General features: G+C 37.2%; 1 protein-coding gene across 1 annotated transcript in view; it reads right to left on the reverse strand.

Moving 5' to 3' along the window:
* The window catches only part of PEX7 (peroxisomal biogenesis factor 7), a 94,702-nt gene that overhangs the window by 23,004 nt on the left and 46,504 nt on the right, over positions 1-25,194 (reverse strand). The window contains exons 7-8 of the mRNA XM_033235350.1: positions 24,636-24,749; positions 22,037-22,092 (exon numbers count right to left, since the gene is read on the reverse strand). Of these exons, the coding sequence (XP_033091241.1) occupies positions 22,037-22,092; positions 24,636-24,749 (170 nt within the window). The remainder of the gene's footprint in view (positions 1-22,036; positions 22,093-24,635; positions 24,750-25,194) is intronic.

The raw sequence follows: 25,194 nt of genomic DNA on the forward strand, positions 1-25,194 counted from the left end.
TATGCAAGACAGACAAGGCCTCAGCCCTCCTGTGCAGCTCATAGTTCAGTGAGATCAACTGACATGTTTTGAAAAATCACCAAAACACAAATGTAATGACAACTGACAAGTGCCCCAAAAAGACAATGCAGGATGACTTAAGAGGATGTCCTGAAGAAGTGACATCTGAGCTGCAAATCTGAAGGCTGAGGAGTTAGCCAGGGAGAGAACAGAAGAGCAGCTTGTCCCTTGTCTGCAAGGAGCCTGACAGTGTGTGACCAGGAGGGCCCATGAGGCTGGCACAGGGAAAGGGAAGAATGTTCCAGGACATAAACAGGGCCAGGTCAAACAGGTCTTGTAGGTCATTTGAAGAATTTGGGATTTTCTCTTTAAGAAAAGAAAGAAAGAAAAAAAAAAAAACCACTGAAGGATTTTAAGCAGCAACTTAAATTTGTGTGGTCAGTTTACTTTATTTTAAAGCATTTTAATAAATATTTTTCATTTAGAAAAGTTCTAAATTTACAGATAACTTGTGAAGATAGTAAAGGAGGGGTCCCATACACCTCAACAGCCAGGTTCCCCTACTGTTAACATCTGTCTATGGTCAGCTTTGCCTTCAAAGGTGTCTCTGGCCACAGTGAGAAGAATGGACTTGAGGGCTTGAGTGGGTAAGGGAAGATCAGTGGTCCAAAAAGAGATCATAGCAGCTTGGACTTAAGGTGCTGACCGTGATGATGAAGAAAAGTTGATGGACTGGAGATTTATTTAGGCAGAAGAATTAATACAACCTGGTGATTAATGGAACAGAAGACATAAAAAAAGATTCTTATGTTTCTTGCTTCATTCATAATACTCATAATACTTCCATGCATTTATTTATTTCTTAATACAAATCTATCCTCCTTTAATAGGCAATAAGCTCCTTGAATTCAGGGACAGTGTCCTATTCTTCTTTGTATCTCTTGCATGTATAAAAATGTCTGACACATGGTCAACCAAAGAACTTGTGGACACTCATGAATGAATGAATAAGCAAATAAATATACAATGGGTATAATTATTCTCATTTCAAAGGTGAAGACAATAAGGTCCAGGAAATTAAGCAATCCATGGTTATAGAGCTAATAAATGGCAGCCCCAAAACACAGACCCTCCTGACATCATGTCTAGTACTTTTTCTAACAAAATAGATGGCACCATACATTTTTTTCTCTAGGCCTAGGTCATGCCAGAAAATTTTAAATGTAGGTGGGCAGAATCTGGAATTCTTCAGGCGGTTTTGATTAACACCCTGAAAGTTCAAATAGGCCCGGACCAAGTCAAGTATCCCCCAAACTCTTCAAACAACAGAAAGAATTTCATAAGCCAAAGCCCATGCCAAGAGCCCATTAGTCAGCCACTTACAATCAAAACCCTAAGGAAATTATGAGCCAGAATACATCTGAACTACCATGGCAAGGACTTTAGGAATTTTCTTTTCTCTCTTCTAATATTTTTTACATGCACATACTGCATCCTCTAGTCTACTGTGCTGTCTCTTTCTAACTTATGTATCACTCACCTCTCTTTCTGTAACCACTCAGATTTCCATCCTTTTGCAGTGAACCCCCTATAGAACATATGGACTCATGGGCCTATTTATTTATGATCTGTATCACTTTTGGAAGAGATTAAACAACAGAAGTGGTCGGGCATGGTAGCTCATGCCTGTAATCCCAATACTTTGGGAGGGCAAGGCAGGTGGATCACTTGAGGTCAGGAGTTCAAGCCCAGTCTGAACAACATGACAAAACCCTGTCTACCAAAAATACAAAAATTAGCCAGACATGGATGGTGGTGGATGCCTACAGTCCCAGCTACTTGCGAGGCTGAGGCAGGAGGATCACTTGAACCCACGAGGTAGAGGCTGCAGAGAACTGTGACCTGCAGTGAGCCTTAGAAACAGAGTGAGACTCTGTCTCAAAAAAAAAAAAAAAAGAAGTTGTTGGCTAGCAAAACAGTTTTATAGAGTTAAGCTATTCATTCACTCAAAAATATTTATTGGGCTGGGCGTGGTGGCTTACGCCTATAACCTCAGCACTTTGGGAGGCCAAGGCGGGTGGATCACGAGGTCAAGAGATGGAGACCATCCTGGCCAACACAGTGAAACCCAGGTCTCTACTAAAAACACAAAAATGAGGTGGGGGTGGTGGCGGGCTCTTGTAGTCCCAGCTACTCGGGAGGTTGAGGCAGGAGAATCACTTGAACCTGGGAGGAGGAGGTTGCAGTGAGCTGAGATTGTGCCACTGCACTCCAGCCTGGCAACAGAGTGAGACTCTGTCTCAAAAAACAAAAAAATTATTAATGATAACATTCATTTATTTGCATGATTTGATTAAAAATTGTTTTTTGGTTTTGGAACTTGTACTAATAATAACAAAAATAAAGTTTTAAACAGAAAAAAAACCTAACTACCTGCTAAATGAAGAATACATGATCAATTGTGAAAAATTACTGAACAATTTTCAAAGATGTCTCTCGGAATGTTCAATCACTAATATCCAGAAACCCCACATTTACAAACTTTGAAGGTTACATATGATAAAACTCCAGACTTAAGCTTCCCTCTCAAAATGAGTCCATCACAATATTTCATCTAAAACTCTAATCAGATCAATATTTTAGAGGAGCAGACTTTACTTCATCACAATAAACATTAAGCCTGGGAACCACATACCACAAAGCCTAGGGTACTTGGACAAATTAATGAAAATCATCAGGCTGATGGAAGGCCTGCTCTGAAAGTATTTATGGCAGAGATCCACAGGGATGCAGGATGACTTTCTAAAGAATGCCACATCTCAGTAAGAGAAGATAAAGGAAAAGAGCCAAAACTCCTCTGTGGTTTGTGTATTGCTTACTGGTACAAATCAAAGAATCATGAAATGACTTTTGCAATACACTTTCAAATAAATACTTGACTAAAAAAGAAAGAAAACTGGAAGAACTCTACTCATGAAATAGTATCACTATCTTAGGAATAAGAATAGTCTGTGTACATCTGAAGAGTAACTGGCAGCACCAAAATGTGGCCACCTAGAGCAAAAGAGCATTTCACCGATGGATAATGTGACCACATAGCGTTGCTTTAGAACTTCACCCCGTATCTAAACGTTGACAATCATTAAGCTTACAGCAGCTGCCTATGCTTTGGTCATTTATTAGCAACATTACCATGAAATACTTAATGTCCTCATCTCTGCAGCTAAGCATTTATGAATAAACCCACTCAGGCCGTCACGTAATGGAATGTCCGCACTGCTTACGATGATCTCCTTTATTTAACAACTCTCTCCTCAGCAGACGGTGGACACAGTGATGGGGGTGTGGAGGGGGAGAAGACAGACACCGACAAAGAGAGAAAAAAACAGAGACAGAGCAGACCAAATAATTCTGTTCCTTTTCTTGTAAACGGACATGAAAGCTTGAGGAAAAAAAAGAAAAAAAAAAATCAGCCTGCAGGACGAGGAGGAATGACAAAGTCAGCTGTACAGTTTCACTGCCTTCCATAGGCCGCACTGCGCACCGTGCTCCTGCCTTTGGGCTCTGAGGGACCCCACAGTCTGAGAAATACTCCTCCGTTTATATTTAAGCTATCTAACGATGGTGTCTGTTTTACATATGTGTGCACAGACACACATACTGTAAATAATATAGTTAAGAAAGATAAGGGACTCTGCTGAATTTTATTTAGGATGAAAATAGATGAATAATTACAGTTTTTTATTCTCCATATGGTTCATTTCATTAAGTCCAATCTCTAAGAATTCCATTTTAGAATATTTAGTGTTGCCACACTCTAGGATTTCCAGACAGGCCTCAAAGGGTGCATTATTCATCCTTGTGCTCTCTGGGAACTGTGTAAACTACTACCAGCTGACTGGCAGTACCCAGTTGGTCTAAGTAAATAGGCTTACTATGTGTGCAAATAACAGAGAGAGGGAAAGACAGGTTTTCTGCTCAATTATCCTTTTCTTAAAAACTATAATTGCACAGCTTAGAGTCAACTAATTCTACAAGGTTTATAACAGAAAACAGCAGCTTCCTGCTGTACTTTTTCAATCTTTCACCTCAGAGGCAATCACTCTAAATTCTTTTAGTTGCTTCTTCTGATATTTTACTCTATATTTCTAAATAATATGCTCATGGAGCTCATTTATTTTGTCATTTTCAGATATTATCTTTTGACTTCCTACTCTGAAAAATGAGAAAAAGCAATATCTACATTTAAAAATACAAATACATGCAACAAAATCTACTCAGTTGCCCTACTGAAACCGCACAATAGGATTTTTTAAAAAGTACGATGCAAATTAACTGACAAAGTCCATAAATTTTCTGTAGGAACTAATCAGCAGAATTCAAAGTTCAAAGCAGTGACTTACACTGCATTAAGCTAAGGCTTAACATTCCTCGCTCCTTTTAGATTTATCTATTTATTCATGTGCTTGCATTTGGTTATGAATTAGACATGGATCTGGTTTGATTCTTAAAGAAAAATGTTAGTAACAAATAATTCTGAAAATGCTCTGCAGTTATAAAGCAAGCTATTTAAAACCAAAAGTCTTACAAGTTTCTTTCCAATTAATGTACGTTGTTTCATTTTATAGGAAATTATTTCCATTTTCATCTGGTACTTAACTTACAAAAGTATACTTCACTTCATGAAAAGATCTTTCCAGTATGATAGTAATTAACACAAGAATTTTCTAATTTAAACAAGTCAAATGGAAAAACTCTTTTGGGACATATTAAAAACATATCAACAAACTTGGGAGTTATTGCTTCATACATACAAATATGTATCTTAACCCAAAGGTATATGAAGCTTAGAGATTTGTCAGTATATTGCATATTACAATTGATTTGCAGAAAAAAATAAAAATGTTTATCTGTCACTTTAGTTAACAATCAGGAAACACGATGGTTCCAAATGTGCTAAATACTAACATTCTATTAGTTAGTCAGTGCTGACTTTACCACAATTGAACAGCAAGTTTTCTCCTTGGAAAAGATTTCGCATTCCAACAGGACTTTCCACCTTAAATTGTTTTATTAATGACTGCTTCAGGAATATTTAAAGTGGAAACCACATTAAAATACAAGTGTTTGAGCTTCTACAGTCAGCGTGACCAAAGGATATCACAATTTTTCATTTAATTCGAATTCACTTACATGTATAAACATGTACTTAGTATATCCACATCCCAGGAGTCAGGGACAAAACAGCCAAACAGAGAAGTCCTACCCTGTCAAGCAACGTGCTTTATTAACACAGAATAAATTCAGTACTAAAATATCCTTGCAAGGATTACACACATCGGGGAACGCAAATATTCCCGTTCTTAAAAAGAAACCAAAGACGACTATTAAGATGCTTTTCTAAAGTCATTGGTGAGGTGTGGTGAACCTGTCTCACAAAGGGAGAAACGGCGATAGGTTACAAAGACATTTCTAGCCAAGATATCTGAAGGCACAGCACATTTTAAAAATCTCTGATCATCCTAAGAATTTAACTGTCGTTCCTGCTAATGTTAACAATCAGTATCATATCATTAGCCACATGATTTCTTGTGGTTTGATGAACAAAAGTAGAGGAATTAAAAACAACTATCTTAAAAGATGAGGTAAAATGATCATCTGAAGCTGCATGGCAGCTCATATTCAGCCACATTTCTTATCTGTTTACTCTGACTGACCTTTTTTTGTTGGTAAGGGGGACTAGGTAAAGTTGAAATGAAAGGTTTGTGAGGCAGAGTACATATTCAACTATACTATCTATTTACTTTGGCTGACCTTTTTTTAAGGGGAAGGGGAAGAAAGAGAAGTATCTGCTTGTGAAAATCTCTGTGCTAATAAACATAAGGATCAAAAAAGCCCATCAGCCACACCAAAGTTAAGACACTTACTAGATAAGGGCAAATCCCATGAGAGCATCTGTGACAAAGATAAAAGGTATTTCTGCATCCTCTACTTTAAGATTTTAAGTTTACTACAATCCAATTAAAAATCATTTTCTCACTTAACACAATATAATAAAGCTAGTTATCTTATTCTACAATTAAACTGATATCATTAAATAATAACATTAACTAGAAGGTATCTCAGGCTCTTATTTTGCGTGAGTAAATACAGCTTGCTTTTTTCTCAAGTGTTTTTATTTTGAAAATTACCAACCCACAGTAAACCTCAAAGAATAAAATGAACACCCATATGTCCTTTGTCTAGTTTACTAACTGTTAGAAATTTTGCCACATTTGTTTTATCTTTCTCTCTCTACACATATGCATATGAAGGAATATTTTTGCTGAACCATTTAAAAATAAACTGCAGACATCATAACTTGTCTTGGTCATTTTGCTGGTTTTCAGCAATTTTGATCAGAAATATAAGAACATATTTACAGTGACATGACAACAAGAATAAAGTCTGAAGAATATATATGGGAATAAAAAATAAAATTCTGAGTGCCAGATATGGGCCAGGCACTATGGGAACAGCCTTGCATATATTGATATTTAAATCTCATAACAGTACATCTTATGACTGAGGAAACAAAGGCTCAGGGAGGTTAAGTCACTTTATAAGAGATCAAATATAACCAAATTACATTAATTATATATTAAGTAATATATAAATAAATTATAACATAGCTAGTAATGGCAAATTCAGGATTTTAAGCTGTATCTCTTTTTCTATTACATCATGCTGCCTCCTTATGAAATAATTTTTTCAACAAATGTGTGTAGGTAATACGTAACAATTTAGGGGAAAATTTCTAAATAGATTGAAATGAAGTAGAAGTGGTCACCTGGTAACAGGTTTTTTTTGTTTGTTTGTTTTTTTCAAGATAGGGTCTCACTCTGTTGCCCAGGCAGGAGTACAATGGTGCAAACATGGCTCACTGCAGCTACCATCTCCTGGGCTCAAGAAATCCTCCTGCCTCAGCATCCCAAGTAGCTGAGATCACAGGTGTGTGCCACCATACCTGGCTAATGTTTTAATTTTGTAGAGGTGGGGTCTCATCATGTCGTCCAGGCTGGTCTCGAACTCCTGGGCTCAAGAAATTTTCCCGCCTTGGCCTCCCCAAGTGCTGGGAATACAGGCATAGGTCACTGCGCTCAGCCCCTCTGGGAGCAGATTTGAATCAAATGCCCAAACATATTCAACTTTGTATGGTGTGACCATTATCCTGGTTCACGCTGCACCACATTCACTAGGTTCACTCTCCTACTTCACCTTCACAGTGCAATGAAAATTCCTATTCACAAAGCTCCTTAGTGATTGTAAGCAATATAATTATGTTATTAATGTAATGCTAGGTAATGCATGAATGATTATATATCTTAACTCTCCCTAAAGTACTTACATTTTAAAATGGGAAACATTATTACTATTAGTATTCTCATTTAAAACATCTGCTATTTTTTTGAGCTCTTACTATGTGCCAGAGTATTTACAGATACTACTTCATTTAATCCTCTGAACATCCCAGCAAGGTAGATCACAGTTCATTTCCCATATTTCACAGCTAGTAAATAGAGGAGTCAGCTTTTCACTTCAAGTATGACTCACTCAAAGGTCTACATGCTCACCCCACTACGTAATAGATGTCTAATCTATAGCACGTTCCTAAATATCTCCAAAGAACAGGGATGTGGAGGGACAGAGCTGATTCTAGATAACTTCCTATCCCCAATTTGTACTTCTCTTTCACCTCCAAGGAGCAGAGGACAACAAAAGGCTAGATGGGGCTGCTTGCTCTTGCTGCTGTAAAATAAAAATTATTACCTCACCCTTGAAGACTAAAGCTGAAATGGCCTCAAGCCCAGTGAGACAGCCTTCTATCACCACCCATTCTAGCCTTAATAATGACAAACGTAGCAAACGCTTACATAGTACTTACTATGTGCCAGCATTTGTGCATCTTAGCTCTTCTGAAGCAGAAGCAGCTTTCCAGACCCTAAAGAAGGCCCTAACCCAAGCCCCAGGGTTAAGCTTGCCAACTGGGCAAGACTTTTCTTTATATGTCACAGAAAAAACAGGAATAGCTCTAGGAGTCCTTACACGGGTCCGAGGGACCAGCTTGCAACCCGTGGCATACCTGAGTAAGGAAACTGATGTAGTGGCAAAGGGTTGGCCTCACTGTTTACGGGTAGTGGCGCAGTAGCAGTCTTAGTATCTGAAGCAGTTAAAATGATACAGGGAAGAGATCTTACTGTGTGGACATCTCACGATGTAAACGGCATACTCACTGCTAAAGGAGACTTGTGGCTATCAGACAACCATTTGCTTAAATATCAGGCTCTATTAATTGAAAGGCCAGTGCTGCGACTGCATACTTCAGCAACTCTTAACCCAGCCACGTTTCTTCCAGACAATGCAGAAAAGACAGAACATAACTGTCAACAGGTGATTGCTCAAATCTACGCCACTCAAAGGGACCTTCTAGAGGTTCCCTTGACTGACCCCTACCTCAACTTGTATAGGATGGAAGTTCCTTTGTAGAAAAAGGACTTCAAAAAGCAGGGTATGCAGTGGTCAGTGATAATGGAATACTTGAAAGTAACCTGCTCGCTCCAGGAACTAGCGTTCAGCTGGCAGAACTAATAGCCCTCACTCGGGCACTAGAATTAGGAGAAGGAAAAAGGGTAAATATATATACAGACTCTAAGTAAGCTTACCTAGTCCTCCATGCCCACGCAGCAATATGGAGAGAAAGGCAATTCCTAACTTACGAGGGAACACTTATCAAACATCAGGAAGCCATTAGGAGATTATTATTAGCTGTACAGAAACCTAAAGAGTGGCAGTCTTACACTGCCGGGGTCATCAGAAAGGAAAGGAAAGGGAAATAGAAGGGAACTGCCAAGTGGATATTGAAGCCAAAAGAGCCACAAGGCAGGACCCTCCAGCAGAAATGCTTATAGAAGGACCCCTAGCATGGGGTAATCCCCTCTGGGAAACCAAGCCCCAGTACTCAGCAAGAGAAATAGGAAGGGGAACCTCACGAGGATACAGTTTCCTCCCCTCAGGATGGCTAGCCACCCAAGAAGGGAAAATACTTTTGCCTGCAGCTAACCAATGGAAATTACTTAAAACCCTTCACCAGACCTTTCACTTGGGTATTGATAGCACCCATCAGATGGCCAAATCATTATTTACTGGACCAGGCCTTTTCAAAACTATCAAGCAGATAGCCAGGGCCTATGAAGTGTGCTAAAGAAATAATGCCCTGCACTGCAGGCCATACATTTCAATCCCTGTATCTTTAACCTCCTTGTTAGGTTTGTCTCTTCCAGAATCGAAGATGTAAAACTGCAAATGTTTCTTCAAACGGAGCCCCAGATGCAGTCCATGACTAAGATCTACTGCGGACCCTTGGACTGGCCTGCTAGCCCATGTTCCAATGTTAATGACATCGAAGGCACCCCTCCCAAGGAAATCTCAACTGCACGACCCTTACTACGCCCCAATTCAGCAGGAAGCAGTTAGAGCAGTCGTCAGCCAACCTCCCCAACAGCACTTGGGTTTTCCTGTTGAGAGGGGGGACTGAGAGACAGGACTAGCTGGATTTCCTAGGCTGACTAAGAATCCCTAAGCCTAGCTGGTAAGGTGACCATATCCACTTTTAAACATGGGGCTTGCAACTTAGCTCACACCCGACCAATCAGGTGGTAAAAAGAGCTCACTAAAATGCTAACTAGGTAAAAATGGGAGGTAAAGAAATAGCCAATCATTTATCACTTGAGAGCACAGGGGGAGGGACAATGATTGGGATATAAACCCAGGCATTCGAGCCAGCAACGGCTACCCGCTTTGGGTCCCCTCCCATTTTATGGGAGCTCTGTTTTCACTCTATTAAATCTTGCAACTGCAAATAAATAAATAAAATAAAATAAAAAGCTTGTGTTACAAATATTAGCCATTCAGAGAATCTAAAGGTAGTATTTGTATAGTTATCAGTGCTAAAAATTAAACAGGTTATTGCTGGTCTTATATCTGAAATATTTTTCTTCTTGTTAAAATGGTTTTCTGACACTAAAAATATCATCAATCCAATCAGATTTAAAATTCTTCAGAGGATAAATTTAACTCATATCACATGGAGTAAAAATCCACCAAAAACGCACCTTTTCTGACCTTTCCAATCAGTGGTCACCGCATTCAAATAATGAGACTAGACTCCCACAGGCATTAGAACGATTAAAGTCTTATTCTTGACATGTGTTGAAAATTACAAATATACATACATGTAATATAGTCAAAAGTGAAGGGTTTTCAAATGATTTTGGCTTCTTTTCTATTTATTTTTCTTGTTACAAAAAAGTCTTCAATAATCTTATATTGGAATACACAATCACTAGCCTCCAGTTACATTCAGTATGGAGGTGAAACAGTAATTTAGTAGCTACAATATATGTTAAAATTAAAATTATATTTCTAAAAAAATGATGCTGCTTCTATATACTGCCTGTGAAGCAATGCTCCACTTCGTAGTGGGAAAATGTTCACCAATTTTTCAAGAAAAAGGAGAATTCCAGGTTTCTGGCTTGTTTGAATAGGGATAAGGTTCCCATTAACTGAGATAAATAACACAGATAAACAAGCAAAGAAGGAGTTCAGTGTGAAATTCCTGTTTGGACACTCAGGTGCCTGTGTTCAGATACAGCAGAATATGCAGGCCTAAGGCTCTCAAGAAAGGCCAGACCTGGAAGGGTCTGGAATCATCATTTAGAATGGGCATGTAAAAAAAAGTTCTAAACCAAAGGGAGCTGACCAAGTTTAAGGGGAAGGGAAGGAGATTCTATGATGAACTCGAAGAAGGAAGGGTCAGAGGAGAGTAAAACAAGTAAACAAAAAAGAACATGGAATCCCTAGGATAAGGAGTTTCCAGAATGGAAGGTATGATTGACAGTGTAAAACAGAAAAAGGTTCAGCATGACAAATGCTGACAAGTGGACTAGATTTGGTTTTACAGAGGTTGCCAGTGGTTTTTGCCAGAGCAATTTCAGTAAAGAAGTAGGGACTGAAGCCAGTTGTGCCATTAGGAAGAACTGTAAGTGCCTATGCCTATAAGCTTTCAAAGGTCTACAAAATGCCTGAGAGCTGAACATTTAAATTAAACTTTTAAAATAATTAAATTTAAAATTAATAAATCAACATTACTAATTGATAAACCTGGCACTCAGAAACATTTCATTCCACTTGGAAACAATTTCTAGGTTAGGGTTGTTGTTTTTTTTTTACTTCATATGAATTCCTTAGCAAGCATAATGATTGCCAAAAAATCATAATCAATCATAAGTGAGTTACTCAATGCAAATCACTTCAAAAGCAAAAGCCACAAATCTTTTCAAAATAACTAACCCTATTTAATCAGTGATGTGGATCCATTGTATAGGTTCAAGTGATCCAGGGTAAGACCTCCAACATAGAGTACCCTGGGACAGTGAAGACCTTAAAATGGCCCTGGTGAATGGAAGCTTATGGGGACACTAAAAGCTTGGCTAAGAAAAAAAGAGAGATGTAAGAGAGGAGTTAAAGTCAAATGCAGGATGAAGGAAAATGTTACAGGCTGAGGAAAAAGTCACCAGAGATTTGGACACTAAAGATATACAGAGATACGGGGGGAGAAGAGGTTGCTTCACGGCGTAAAGTCCTGAAGAAAACAAGTATGAGGGATCAACAGCATGCATGTCTAAGGGTTCTAAATAACAGGAGGAACGAAGAGCTACAGATTTAGAGAAAATCCGCAGGCCTAGCTTAGAAATTAAGATAATTTGTGCTTGAGTCCCACAATTATTATTATTATTTTAAAGGTAAGATCTTTTGCTGAATGTGCAGGGAATAGGGTTGGGAAGATGGCTTTAGAAGAGAGGCAAAGGGCCAGGTGTGGCGGCTCACGCCTATAATCCCAGCACTTTGGGAGGCTGTGGTGGGCAGATCGCTTGAGGTCAGTTCGAGACCAGCCTGGCCAACGTGGTAAAACCACATCTCTACTAAACATACAAACACTAGCTGGGGGTGGTGGTGTGTGCCTGTAGTCCTAGATAGTCAGGAGGCTAAGGTGGGAGAATCACTTGAGCCCTGGAGGTGGAGGTTACAATGAGCCAAGATCGCACAAGTGCACTGCAGCCTGGGTGACAGCGAGACTGTCTCAAAAAAAAAAAAAAAAAAAAGAAGAAGAAGAAGAAGAGAGGGAAAAGCAATTAAGAATTATCACAGTATTTTCAAGAATATCTTCTCATATAATTCTTGTAATCACCCTGTGAGCTTGTGAGCACAGATGTCACTAGTTGCCATATTACATATTAATAAAAGAAACCTGGACTCTCAGCTATACAGGATCATTGCTTTCAAATATATTTTTAACTTTATGTTTAACTTATGTTAAAGATATCCTATTATTGAACTACAAATCTCAATTTTCCCAAGTGCTTACAAATATAGCTACAACACCTTTGATCTGGTCTCAGGACCATGACCTAAGCCACCTCCCTCACCAGGGGCACTAAATACCTATTCCCCCTCCCCCGTCCATACTCAGAGACTCAGCACTTAACAGTGGAGAGAAAAGTAAGGATTCTGAGCATGGTTTGATACTCCCAAGATTTTCAGAAATGTAGTTCACATCCAGTGTCAACAAACATTCCTGAGACAAACTTACATCTACAAAAGTAAAGCATTTTCCCACAGGGTGTTTAGGGGAACTTAAATACATAAAACAGGGAGTGGTCAGTCAGTACGATTAAGATCATAATGACAATTCTGAGAAGAAAGTCTCAGTAGTCATTAGATTTTTCTCTTTAATCAGAAACAAAGCACCAAATGGATTTAAGATGTCCCAATTAAAACTGTTAAGAATACCAAATGCGAGATCACCAAAAGATTAAATGTCTCATCTCAGTTTATGCTTTCTTCCCAGAAAGATGTTCGAATTCCAAGATCCTGTATGTGGAAATCTTTTTGAACCCATAAGCGACAATATGTAAGAGAAGATTCCAAGTTCTCTCTTCAGCCTGCTTAACCTATCTGGTGGATCTGACATTACTGGCCATTCACACCTTGTTGAAAGCCCCTCCTCCCACAGCTTCTGTGACTATTGCATGCTCTAAGGTTTCCTCCTGTTCCTGGTGGGCTGCTCCTTCCTGCTTTCCAACATGAATTCCCTCCTGAAGAAAGGAATTTTTTGTTCTTTCTGTACACTTATCTCCCTTTGGCTTATTCATTCTTATGGAATGAACTATCAGTAAGTAAATGGTGTCCAAATCTACATGCACAGCCTTCACCTCCGGTCAGTGATCTAGCTCCGCAGTTCCAGTTTCTTCCTTTCTGTTGTGTTGCCATTAGTTGGTTCCCAAGTTGAAAAATCTATAATTACTACTTATTATTTTATATAGAATACTAAAAACAAACAAACAAAAGCCTGGTTATAGTACACTTTTGAGAGCTGGGAGCCTCCATGTGATTATGCTTCCCAGTTGTCTGCCTGCTTGTATTGAATGAATCAAGAAAACCAAGTTAAGGCATGAAATGCATCTCAAGGCTTTGTAATTTATTCTATTGGAAGTACATTTTATACAAACAAAGTTGTATAGACTGGGCCATATCTAATATGGACTCAGAAGTGAGGAGAGAGGAGATTTGGGTAGTCTAGGCAATGAGGCTGTGTAAATCCAAAACTGTTACTGTATTCTTACAAAAACCAATACAGAACAACAAAGAGAACAAATAAAACTACACAAACTTCAGGTCTTCCACACATCCAAACTTCAAATTAACTGTAAGAAGAAAAATCAAAACAGAATCCTTATGAGCTCTCCTCCTTGTTCCAGCTGCAAGGCTGTGTGAATGGCAAGGACAGTTAGGGGAACACTGAATGGTACAGAGAGGGCAGGAGCTAGGATTAGGTCTAACGCTGACATAAAACCATCATGAGAAAGAGAAAGTGCATCCTATGAGTGAAAATACTGAAAAAAGGCATAATAAAGATTAGATTACAGATTTTAAAGTACACTGGATACAGGGAGGTGATCTTGGAAAGCTGATAGTTTAGGGGGGAAAGGAAATTAAAAGGAAGGAAAGGTGCCAACCTCAAACCATCAACCCTGTCCACAGATATAAAGAGACAAAAAAATTCTTTATTTATTTTTAAAAACACACATACACAAATAAATGGTTACAAGAATTCCAACAATTCATCTGACAAAAACTTCCCTCAAAAAAAAAAAAAAAATAGCGAAGTAGAAAACTGTAACATATTCTAAATTGAATCAAATATCTTCAAGCAAGCACTTGGGGACATGGAAGAAAAAAACCAACAAAACCCTTGATTAGGAACTCAACAACAAAGAAAAGAAGTGGACAAAAACAGAAAGAACTGAAACAGACCTGACTGAACTCAAGAAAGAAATACAAGAAAAAAGGCAAAATCATTTCACAAATAAACACAGAATTACATTGGGGCCCAAGAAGAACAGATTCACACAAAAGCATAACAAGGGCATTGAAGACAACAGGAAAACAACCAAGAAAATGAAAATGAGAAAAAGAAAGAAAGAAGGAAAAATTATCAGAGAGAAAGTATCTGATACAGAACACAAGTAAAGGAGAGTCCTTTTATATATAATGGAAGTTCCATAGAAAATTAAACAATTAAGTAGAACTATTATTTAAAATTATAATCCAAAAAACTTTCTGGGAATAAAAGAGGACCCCAATCTATACACTTAAAGAGCTCACTGAGCCTGCAGCAAGAAAAACAAAAATGCAACAAGGGTTCTTTTTCCCCCCAGGGGTCTTGAGGAGGAAGACAGGAGTTGGGGGGGCGGGGCGGGGAGTGTGCCAAACAACTTACAACTACAAGAAAATTAGACTGGCATCAGAATTCTCAAAAACGACATAGAAGACAAGGTAAAAACATAGTAGCATTTTCAAAAACCTCAAAGAAAGAAATGTAAATCAAGGAGTTTATATTCAGCTAAACTATCCTCCAAGTAGGAAAACTACAGAAAAATAGTTTTAAACATACAAGAGTTCATGAGAATTCTATGCCCATCAGTCCCTCCTGAGAAATCTATGGCATTTCCTCAAGATAAACTGCATCAGATAATGGGGGAAACTCAGGCAAAAAAAAAATTGATAATGAGCATTTAATATATTTAATTATACATTTAAGACTAAAACGAAGGTAGAAACCAAGTAAAAATATATCATATGCTATGTGCTATATGTTACATGTTGCATGTTCTAACAAAGCATAAATAAAACAAAATTTGATGGAAAAGGGAAAAATAAAAAGGGAAAGTAGAACAAGTTCACTGGTTATTATATAAGAAATAGGAGGGATTTCACAAAAATATAATGAAAAACTTACAACCAGGCAATAAATAGTTTTTTTAAGAAAACTTATGAAGACATTTAAAAAGTTGTAACACCAAAAGCAACCACTAAAACAAACACATAAAAACTTACCTAAATGTCAAAAAAATTTTAAGTCAAAGAAAAAAAACAAAACACAACAGAAAAACACATCACACACAGAAACATAGCAAATAAAATACAAATACTAATCATAACATAAAATATGACACATTCGATGCTAAACATTTTTATCAAGAAATATGAAAGAGTTAAACTTACATATTCTAATAAAAAGGCTATTTGTTCACTAAGCAAGATCCTAATATATGCTCTATACAAAGACATACCTAGAACAAAATGGTTCAACAAAATTGTTTAAAAATAAAGGTATGGGGGTTCAACATACACAAATCAATAAACGTAACCCATCACATAAACAGAACCAATGACAAAAACCCCATGATTATCTCAATAAATGCACAAACGGCTTTTAATAAAATTCAACACCCTTCATGCTAAAAACTCTCAATAAACTACATATTGAAGGAACGTATCTCAAAATAATAAGAGCTATTTATGACAAACCCACAGCCAGTATCATACCAAATGGGCAAGAGCTGGAAGCATTCCCTTTGAAAATCGGCACAAGACAAGGATGCCCTCCCTCACCTCTCCTATTCAACACAGTGTTGGAAGTTCTCGCCAGGGCAATCAGGCAAGAGAAAGGAATAAATGCTATTCATATAGGAAGAGAGGAAGTCAAATCATCTGTGTTTGCACATGACATGATTGTATATTTAAACCCCATTGTCTCAGTCCCAAGTCTCCTTAAGCTGATAAGCAACTTCAGCAAAGTCTCAGGATACAAAATCAATGTGCAGAAATCACAAGCATTCCTATACACCAGTAACAGACAAACAGAGAGTCAAATGACACGTGAACTCCCATTCACAAATGCTACAAAGGGAATAAAATACCTAGGCCAGGAATACAACTTACAAGGGATGTGAAGAACCTCTTCAAGGAGAACCACAAACCACTGCTCAAGGAAGTCAGAGAGGACACAAACAAATGGAAAAACATTCCATGCTCATGGATAGGAAAAATCAATATCGTGAAAACAGCCATACTGCCAGAAGTAATGTACAGATTCAATGCTATCCTCATCAAACTACCACTGACTTTCTTCACAGAATTAGAAAAAAAAATACTACTTTAAATTTCATACGGAACAAAAAAAGAGCCCATATAGCCAAGACAATCCTACAAAGCTGGAGGCATCAGGCTACCTGACTTCAAACTATACTACAAGGCTACAGTAACCAAAACAGCATGGTACTGGGGCCAAAACAGATATATAGACCAAGGGAACAGAACAGGGGCCTCAGAAATAACGCCACACACCTACAACCATCTGATCTTTGACAAACCCAACAAAAACAAGCAATGGGGGAAGGTTTCCCTATTTAATAAATGGTGTTGGGTAAACCGGCTAGCCATATGCAGAAAACTGAAACTGACCACTTCCTTATACCTCATACAAAAATTAACTCAAGATGGATTAAAGACTTAAATGTAAAACCCAAAACCATAAAAACCCTAGAAGAAAACCTAGGCAATACCATTCAGGACATAGGCCTGGGCAAAGACTTCATGACTAAAACACCAAAAGCAATGGCAACAACAGCCAAAATTGACAAACGGGATCTAATTAAACTAAAGAGCTTCTGTATAGCAAAACAAACTATCATCAGAGTGAACAGGCAACCTATAGAATATGAGAAAATTTTTGCAATCTATCCATCTCACAAAGGGCTAATGTCCAGAATCGATAAGGAACTCAAACAAATTTACAAGAAAAAACAACCCCATCAAAAAGTGGGTGAAGGATATGAACTGACACTTCTCAAAAGAAGATATTAATATGGTCAACAAACATGAAAAAAAGCTCATCATCACTGGTCATTAGAGAAATGCAAATCAAAATCACAATGAGATACCACCTCACAACAGTTAGAATGGCAATCATTAAAAAGTCAGGAAATAACAGATGCTAGAGAGAATGTGGAGAAATATGAAGGCTTTTACACTGTTTGTGGGAGTGTAAATTAGTTCAACCATTGTGGAAGACAGTGTGGTGATTGCTCAAGGATCTAGAACCAAAAATACCATTTGATCTAGAACCAGCAATCCCATTACTGGGTATATATCAAAAGGATTATAAATCATTCTACAATAAAGACACATACAATAAAGACACGTATGTTTATTGCAGCACTGTTCACAATAGCAAAGACTTGGAACCAACCCAAATGCCCATCAATGATAGACTGGATAAATAAAATGTGGCACATATATACCATGGAATACTATACAGCCATAAAAAATTATCAATAGAGTTCATGTCCTTTGCAGGGGCACGGATGAAGCTGTAGACCATCATTCTCAGCAAACTAACACAGGAACAGAAAACCAAACACTGCATGTTCTCACTCATAAGTGGGAGTTAAACAATGAGATCACATGGACACAGGGAGGGGAACATCACACATCGGGGGCCTTTCAGGGGTTGGGGGACTAGAGGAGGGATAACATTAGGAGAAATACCTAATGTAGATGACTGGTTGATGGGTGCAGCAAACCACCATAGTATGCATATACCTATGTAACAAATCTGCACATTCTGCACATATCTCCCAGAACTTAAAGTATAATTTAAAAAAAAATTTAAAGAACTGAATATATGATAAAACAAAAACAAAATAAAGGTATGGGGGAAAGTATCTGGAAAGTAAACACAATATGAAAGCGAGGGCAATGATTCTGATATGAGACAAGGCATAACTGAAACAAAAAGCATTAACTGTGACAAGGATATTCTTTAATGCTAAACATCTCAATTCGCCATATACATTATAATATGTACATACTGGAAACACAGCATCTGTTTCTATAAAGTCAAAACTACAAAAGATGCAGGGAGATGTAGAAGCCTGCTAATGATAGGAGATTTTAACACACCACTCTCAGTAACATACCATTCTCAGATTAAGTGGACCAATAATAAGAAAGGATACAGAGAGCCTAAACAACATAAACAATTTGTAAGCTGATGATTATATACTGAACTTAACAGCCTGAAAATGGAGAATATACATTATTCTCAACTGCAAATGAAACATTAACAAAAACTGATCATTTATTAGGTTCCACTTCCCCCAAATGTCAATATGTTCCATAAAACTGAATGACTAAAATAGTATTCTCTGATTTTAATGCAATAAAACTAGAAATTATTAACAAATTTTTTAAGTTAAAAGGCATTTTCATATGGAAACTAAGTAATTTCCTATTATACAACTCTTGGAAGAAAAGGCAAGTAAAACAGAACTTACAAAAATTTTTAAATGATAATGAAAACATTATATATCAGAATCTATGGGCTATAGTTTGAATAACAACCAGAAAAAAATTTATAGCCTTAAACACTTTATTAACAAAATGAAAGAATACAAATAAATTCCCACCTCAAGAAGCTGAAAAAAAGAACAACAAAGTACCAAAAAGGAAATAATAAAAATAAAAGCAGTGATTAATTTTAAAAAGCAGTTCTTTTTTTTGAGATGGAGTTTTGCTCTTGTTGCCCAGGCTACAGTGCAATGGCACAATCTTGGCTCACTGCAAACTCTGCTACCTGGATTCAAGCAATTCTCCTGCCTCAGCCTCCCCAGTAGCAGGGATTATAGGCATGCACCACCATGCCCAGCTAATTTTGTATTTTTAGTAGAGATGGGGTTTCACCATGTTGGTCAGGCTGGTCTTGAACTCCTGACCTGAGGTGGTCCACCCACCTCAGCCTCCCAAAGTGCTGGGATTACAGGCATGAGCCACTGCACCTGGCTGAAAAAAGTAGTTCTAATTAATAAATTAAAATTCTGCCTGCTGAAGAAAAATAACAAAATAAACATACCACTAGATAGCCAAAGAACTCATAAAGATACAAAATCAGAAATAACAAGAGTAAAACAACCAATAAAAGAGAAGAAATCCTACAACATTCCTTCACAGATTTTTTTTTTTTTTTTGAGGCAAAGTCTCACTCTGTCACCCAGGCTGGAGTGCAATGGCACGATTTCAGCTCACTGCCATCTCCGCCTCATGGGTTCAAGTAATTCTGCCTTGGCCTCCCAAGTAGCTGGGATTACAGGCACCCGCCGTCACGCCTGGCTAATCTTTCTATTTTTAGTACAAACAGGGTTTCACCATGTTGGCCAGACGGGTCTTGAACACTTAACCTCAGGTGATCTGCCCACCTCGGCCTCCCAAAGTGCTGGGAATACAGGCACGAGCCATCGTGTCCACCCACTTTACAGACACGTCTACAAATAAATTTGAAAACCTACAAGCAAGGGACAATTTCCAAACTTGATCCCATTAGAGACACAAAGTTTAAACAGACTCATTTCCATAAAAGAAATGAAGTTATCAAGAAAGTACTCCACAAAAAGCACCATGCTTCACCAGTTTCACAGAGCAATCCTACCAAGGATTCAAAGACCAAACAGCCTCAATGCCATACAAGTTGTTCCAGAGCTTTGGAAACAAAGGAAAATTTCTTAATTCTTTTTTATGAAGCAAGTAAAATGCAGACACATAAACAAAAGGAAAAAAGAAAGAAAACTGCAACTAATATCACCTTTGATTACTGATGCAGAAGCTTTAAATAAAATATTAGCAAACACAATTCAACATCATGGTGAGAAAATGATACACAAAGAGCATGAGAGACTTACTCCAGGAATGCAAGGTTGGTTCAATCCATTAATATAGTACATCATCTCTAAGAAGAAAAATCATGATTATCTCCATAAATGCTGGGCAAAAAAAGCCTTCAACAAAACTTAAGATCCATTTCTGATTAAAAAAAAAAAAACTCAAGAAAATAGGAATTCATGCATACTTTCTTAGTATGACAAACAAGTAAACATATATAATTTACATCACAGTCAGAATCTTATTTTTAATAGAGAAACACTAAAGGCATTTGCACTTGTATCAGGAAATCAGACATTCTCTATAAACTAGCACTGTATTAGTGGTATTTGTGGAGGCAATTTTAAGAAAAATCAAATAGAGGCGTCAGAATTGGAAATGAAGGTGTAGAACCACGTTTACTTGCAGGTGATATGATCATACACCTGGAAAACCCTAATGAATCAATGATCTTTAGATGGCAGGGAAACAGGTACTCTCAAACATTGCTGCTGAGTATCAAAATTGGCATATTCCTTATGGATGGGAATTCAGTAACATCTAACAAAACTACATGTGTTTACCTTTTAACTCAGCAATCCCACTTCTAGGATACCAGACATTAATTCTCTAGTAACACAAAGCTGTCATTCAGTGTGGCACTGTTTATTTACAAAACATTGAAAACAAGCTAAATCTCCATAGATAGGAGGGTAGCCAAATAAACTACAGTACATCCACACAATGGTGTATTATGCAGAATGAGAATGATCTCTTTGTTATAGAATGATTTCCAGGATATATTTTAAGTGAAAAATGCAAAATTTAAAGGAGTATGTGTCCAAAGTACCCCACTCTTTGTGTAAGAAATGGGGAAATGAGAAAATACATATCTGTCTATGTATATGAGTGAGACTAGTTACCTATAGAGTATGGAACAGAATAAAACAGAAAGGCTGAGGAAATAGAAGGGGGGAAATGACACCTTTCTGAATATATCTTTATGTACATCTTGACTTTTGAAACCATGTCAATGTTTTGCCTAGACAAAATCAACAAGGATGGGAGGAAAACCCTAAAATTGAATACAAACAGAAACAAAGGAATCATGTTTCAAGTGAATAATATAACCACACTCTAACAGAGAAGAGGAGAATTAACCTAAGTAACTTCTGAATATAGTATTTGAACTAAAGACAAAAAAACTCTAAGCAAGTGCTAAGCTCTAATCAGTAAGATTCTTTTTTTTCAAAGGTATGTTTTTGCAATTCTGAAACTACTTTCTAAGCATTACAGGGTTTAACACATAAGAAAATATATTGTGAATAAAATGGAAGTCAAGAGTTACAAATTTGGAAAGAGAAAATAAATCCTGTGTGGTGTGGAACTGTAACTGGAAGTATAAATAGAGACACACACCCACACACACTCTTATCTAGATACCCAGGCACATATATACACATATATGTTCATATATCTACATTCACAAAAAATCATACATTCATGGTCATTGTTTTTTTCATCTAAGCAATCTTAGCCTTAAGACTCATATAATTAGACCTGAAGATATGAAATTTCCAAATTTCTAAATCTAAATTTCGAAGATATTGGCTATGCGATTCATAGTGCAGGAAAGTGTTACCATAAGAACATCTATTAGAAAAGAGGGCTTTTAAACAGAATAGCCAGGTTAATACTTGAAGAGAAAAAATTTACTCATATATGTGACTGGATCATGAAAACAGGAAAAATATAATATTAATCCTAGTAAATATTTAAATGTACCCATCTCAGATTATTTTCATGTTAGTAAGAGTAATCATATTATCCTTTATAAAAGTTGCAAAGATGAAAATGTTATCTGGTATTTCACAAGGAAATGTATTAAAAACCACTGTACCTTACAGTAAAATCATACGAGCAAGAGGCCAGCACAGAAGCATGAAACGGCGAAAACTACAAAAAAAAAAAAAAAGAGAGAAGGAAAAAAACCCTTTTTGAAGTCAGCTGTGATTATAATACTGCTTTCTAAGATCATTCCATAAACATTATAATAAATTTAAGTTGAGTCAGAGCTGTCACTTAAAATTATGCTTTTCCAAAGCATATATGCTTTAATTTGAGGCCAAAATCTTCTGGCCTTTTAAGTATCCATCTTCGGGAAAAATATTTTTATATTCTCCAAAGAAAATTATCCCTCAAGCTTTTTAGAACTTACTTAGAATAAAATATTCCCAAAATGTTGCTATTCTGGAAAAATTAAATACAATTTCATACTGGCTATCCAAAAATGACTCTTATAGGCCAGGTGCGGTGGCTCACACCTGTAATCCCAGCACTTTGGGAGGTTGAGGAGGGCAGATAACCTCAGGTCAGGAGTTCAAGACCAGCCTGGCCAACATGGTTTAATAGAAACCCTGTCTCTACTAAAAATACAAAAATTAGTAGGGCATGGTGGCATATGCCTGTAATCTCAGTTACTCGGGAAGCTGAAGCAGGTGAACTGCTTGAACCCAGGCGGTGGAGGTTGCAGTGAGCTAAGATCATGCCACTGCACTCCAGCCTGAGCGACAGAGAGACTCTGGCTCAAAAAAAAACAAAAACAAACAAACAAACAAACAAAAATGACTCTTACAAATATAAGGGATTTAATTATATAATAGTACAAATATATAGTTATATCATTTACCAATTTTACAAATATATGATTACTATAATCACAAGTTATCAAAATAAACATTTAAATGTTAAATAAAAACATCTTTAAGATATTTTTATGTTATTTGTATATTACAGCTAATGGAAAATGATATCAAGGATAAAATGCAAGTTTAAAGACAAGTAACGTCTTCCAGATGAGTAAAAATGTACTTAATAAATTGACCTCTGCAATTACCTTTCTTCAGTGCTTGTCTTACCAGCACTTTAATAGTTAAATACACATATATAACTACATTTGACCAGCACTTAGTTTGCAAAGTATTTTCACTACATTACCTTATTTCATTCTCAGAATCACTCTGAAATATACATAGAGCATATTTTTCAACTGCTAAAACTTGTCCACATAAAACAAATTTTTATTAAGAAATAAAACAGCACTGTGTCTCCTATGTTGCACTGCAGCCAGCGAAACTTAAAATATTAACTTAACTAAAAATTTAGAATTTTTGGCCAGGCATGGTGACTCAGCCTGTAATCCCAGCACTTTGGAAGGCTAAGGCAGGTGGATCACTTGAGGTCAGGAGTTCGAAACCAGCCTGGCCAACACTGTGAAACCCCGTCTCTACTAAAAATACAAAAAAATTAGCGGGGCATGGTGGCGCACACCTGTAGTCTCAACTACTCAGGAGGCTGAGGTAGGAGAATTGCTTGAACCCAGGAGGCAGAGGCTGCAGTGAGCCGAGATCGTGCCACCACACTCCAGCCTGGGTGACAGGGCAAGACTCCATCTCAAAAAAAAGAAAAAAGGCCGGGCGCGGTGGCTCAAGCCTGTAATCCCAGCACTTTGGGAGGCCGAGACGGGCGGATCACGAGGTCAGGAGATCGAGACCATCCTGGCTAATACGGTGAAACCCCGTCTCTACTAAAAATACAAAAAACTAGCCGGGCGAGGTAGTGGGCGCCTGTAGTCCCAGCTACTTGGGAGGCTGAGGCAGGAAAATGGCAGAAACCCAGGAGGCGGAGCTTGCAGTGAGCTGAGATCTGGCCACTGCACTCCAGTCCGGGCGACAGAGCGAGACTCCGCCTCAAAAAAAAAAAAAAAAAAAAAAAAAAAAAAGAAAAAAAAAAATTTAGAATTTTTAAAATAGTAGGAATAACATAATTATCTTATTAAAATAATCAATAAGGTACATTTTTACCCTTAACGTTAAAAAAAAAAAAAAAGGATGAAATTGGGAGATGTCACTTAATAAGATGCTTTCCACAGTCATTCAGCAGAATCTGCCTAAATGAAAGCCAGGAAACTAACTTAAGTCATCTTATAACCCAGAGAAATTTACTGGGACCATCATTAAAAATTTACCTCATCCTCTGCTATTCACAGAGTAGAAAACTTTCTATATCCCAAACATCTGTGAACAGTCATGTATGTTATCATGGTAGGAAAAAGGAAGAATTAACCATCTCTTTACACCTGTTTCAACAAAAAGACTCTCACTGATTACAAACTTATAAAGAACATAATACTAAAAGTGAATTACTATAGTTAAAAAAAATAATATTAAAGGAAATAAGATTGGGGGTGAAAGAATGAGAAAAAGATTTTTATTTAACGTTAAGTATTGAATGTCTACATTGCCCAAATTCATTCAATAATTATTCAAATATTCTTAACTAATTTTAGCTTTCAATATTAATTAACTGGGTAACAAAACCACATATAAAAAAGAATTAGTAACTCCAATCCCTAAACCCAGAACACTTCTTAATACATGCTTCATTGATTATATTTATGTAATTTTATTCTACACATAAAAGAAAAGATGAAAACTTACTTTTACCCTCCTAATAGCATAGGTATGACCAAGAAGTTCAAACACTGGTTGCCGTACATTCCTTAAGTCCCAGCCTCTCAAACTACAGTCAACCGCGCCTGTCACCAGCAAATTCTAAAAACAATTCAGAGAAACATAAACTGTGACATCTTTGCAATAAAACAGTATGCAGGCTTTCCTACTAGAAACAACATCTACTTTCTGATAATTATTTAATATGAACCCAGGAGCCATTTTTGAAAAGTTGTATAACAAGTACAGACAGGAATCAACATAGACATTAATAGCAAAAACTTAATATGACTTGTGAGAAAAAGAACTCAATATGCTTTATGTACACGATGGAACACTACACACAGCTGGAAAAGGCATAGTTCCAAATAGCATTGTGGATTTTCTAATCCACTTTTAGAAGTGGCAGTAAGTGCACAGGGGATTAAAATTTTTATCTGACAAATGAGCCCAGCTTTCTCTTCAAATGGTTTTCCCTGGAATCCCAGCACCTTGGGAGGCAAAGGTGAGAGGATTACTTGAGGCCAGGAACTTGAGACCAGCAAGG

This window comes from Trachypithecus francoisi, unplaced genomic scaffold, assembly GCF_009764315.1.
Source record: "Trachypithecus francoisi isolate TF-2019V2 unplaced genomic scaffold, Tfra_2.0 Lachesis_group15, whole genome shotgun sequence".
NCBI lineage: Eukaryota > Metazoa > Chordata > Mammalia > Primates > Cercopithecidae > Trachypithecus > Trachypithecus francoisi.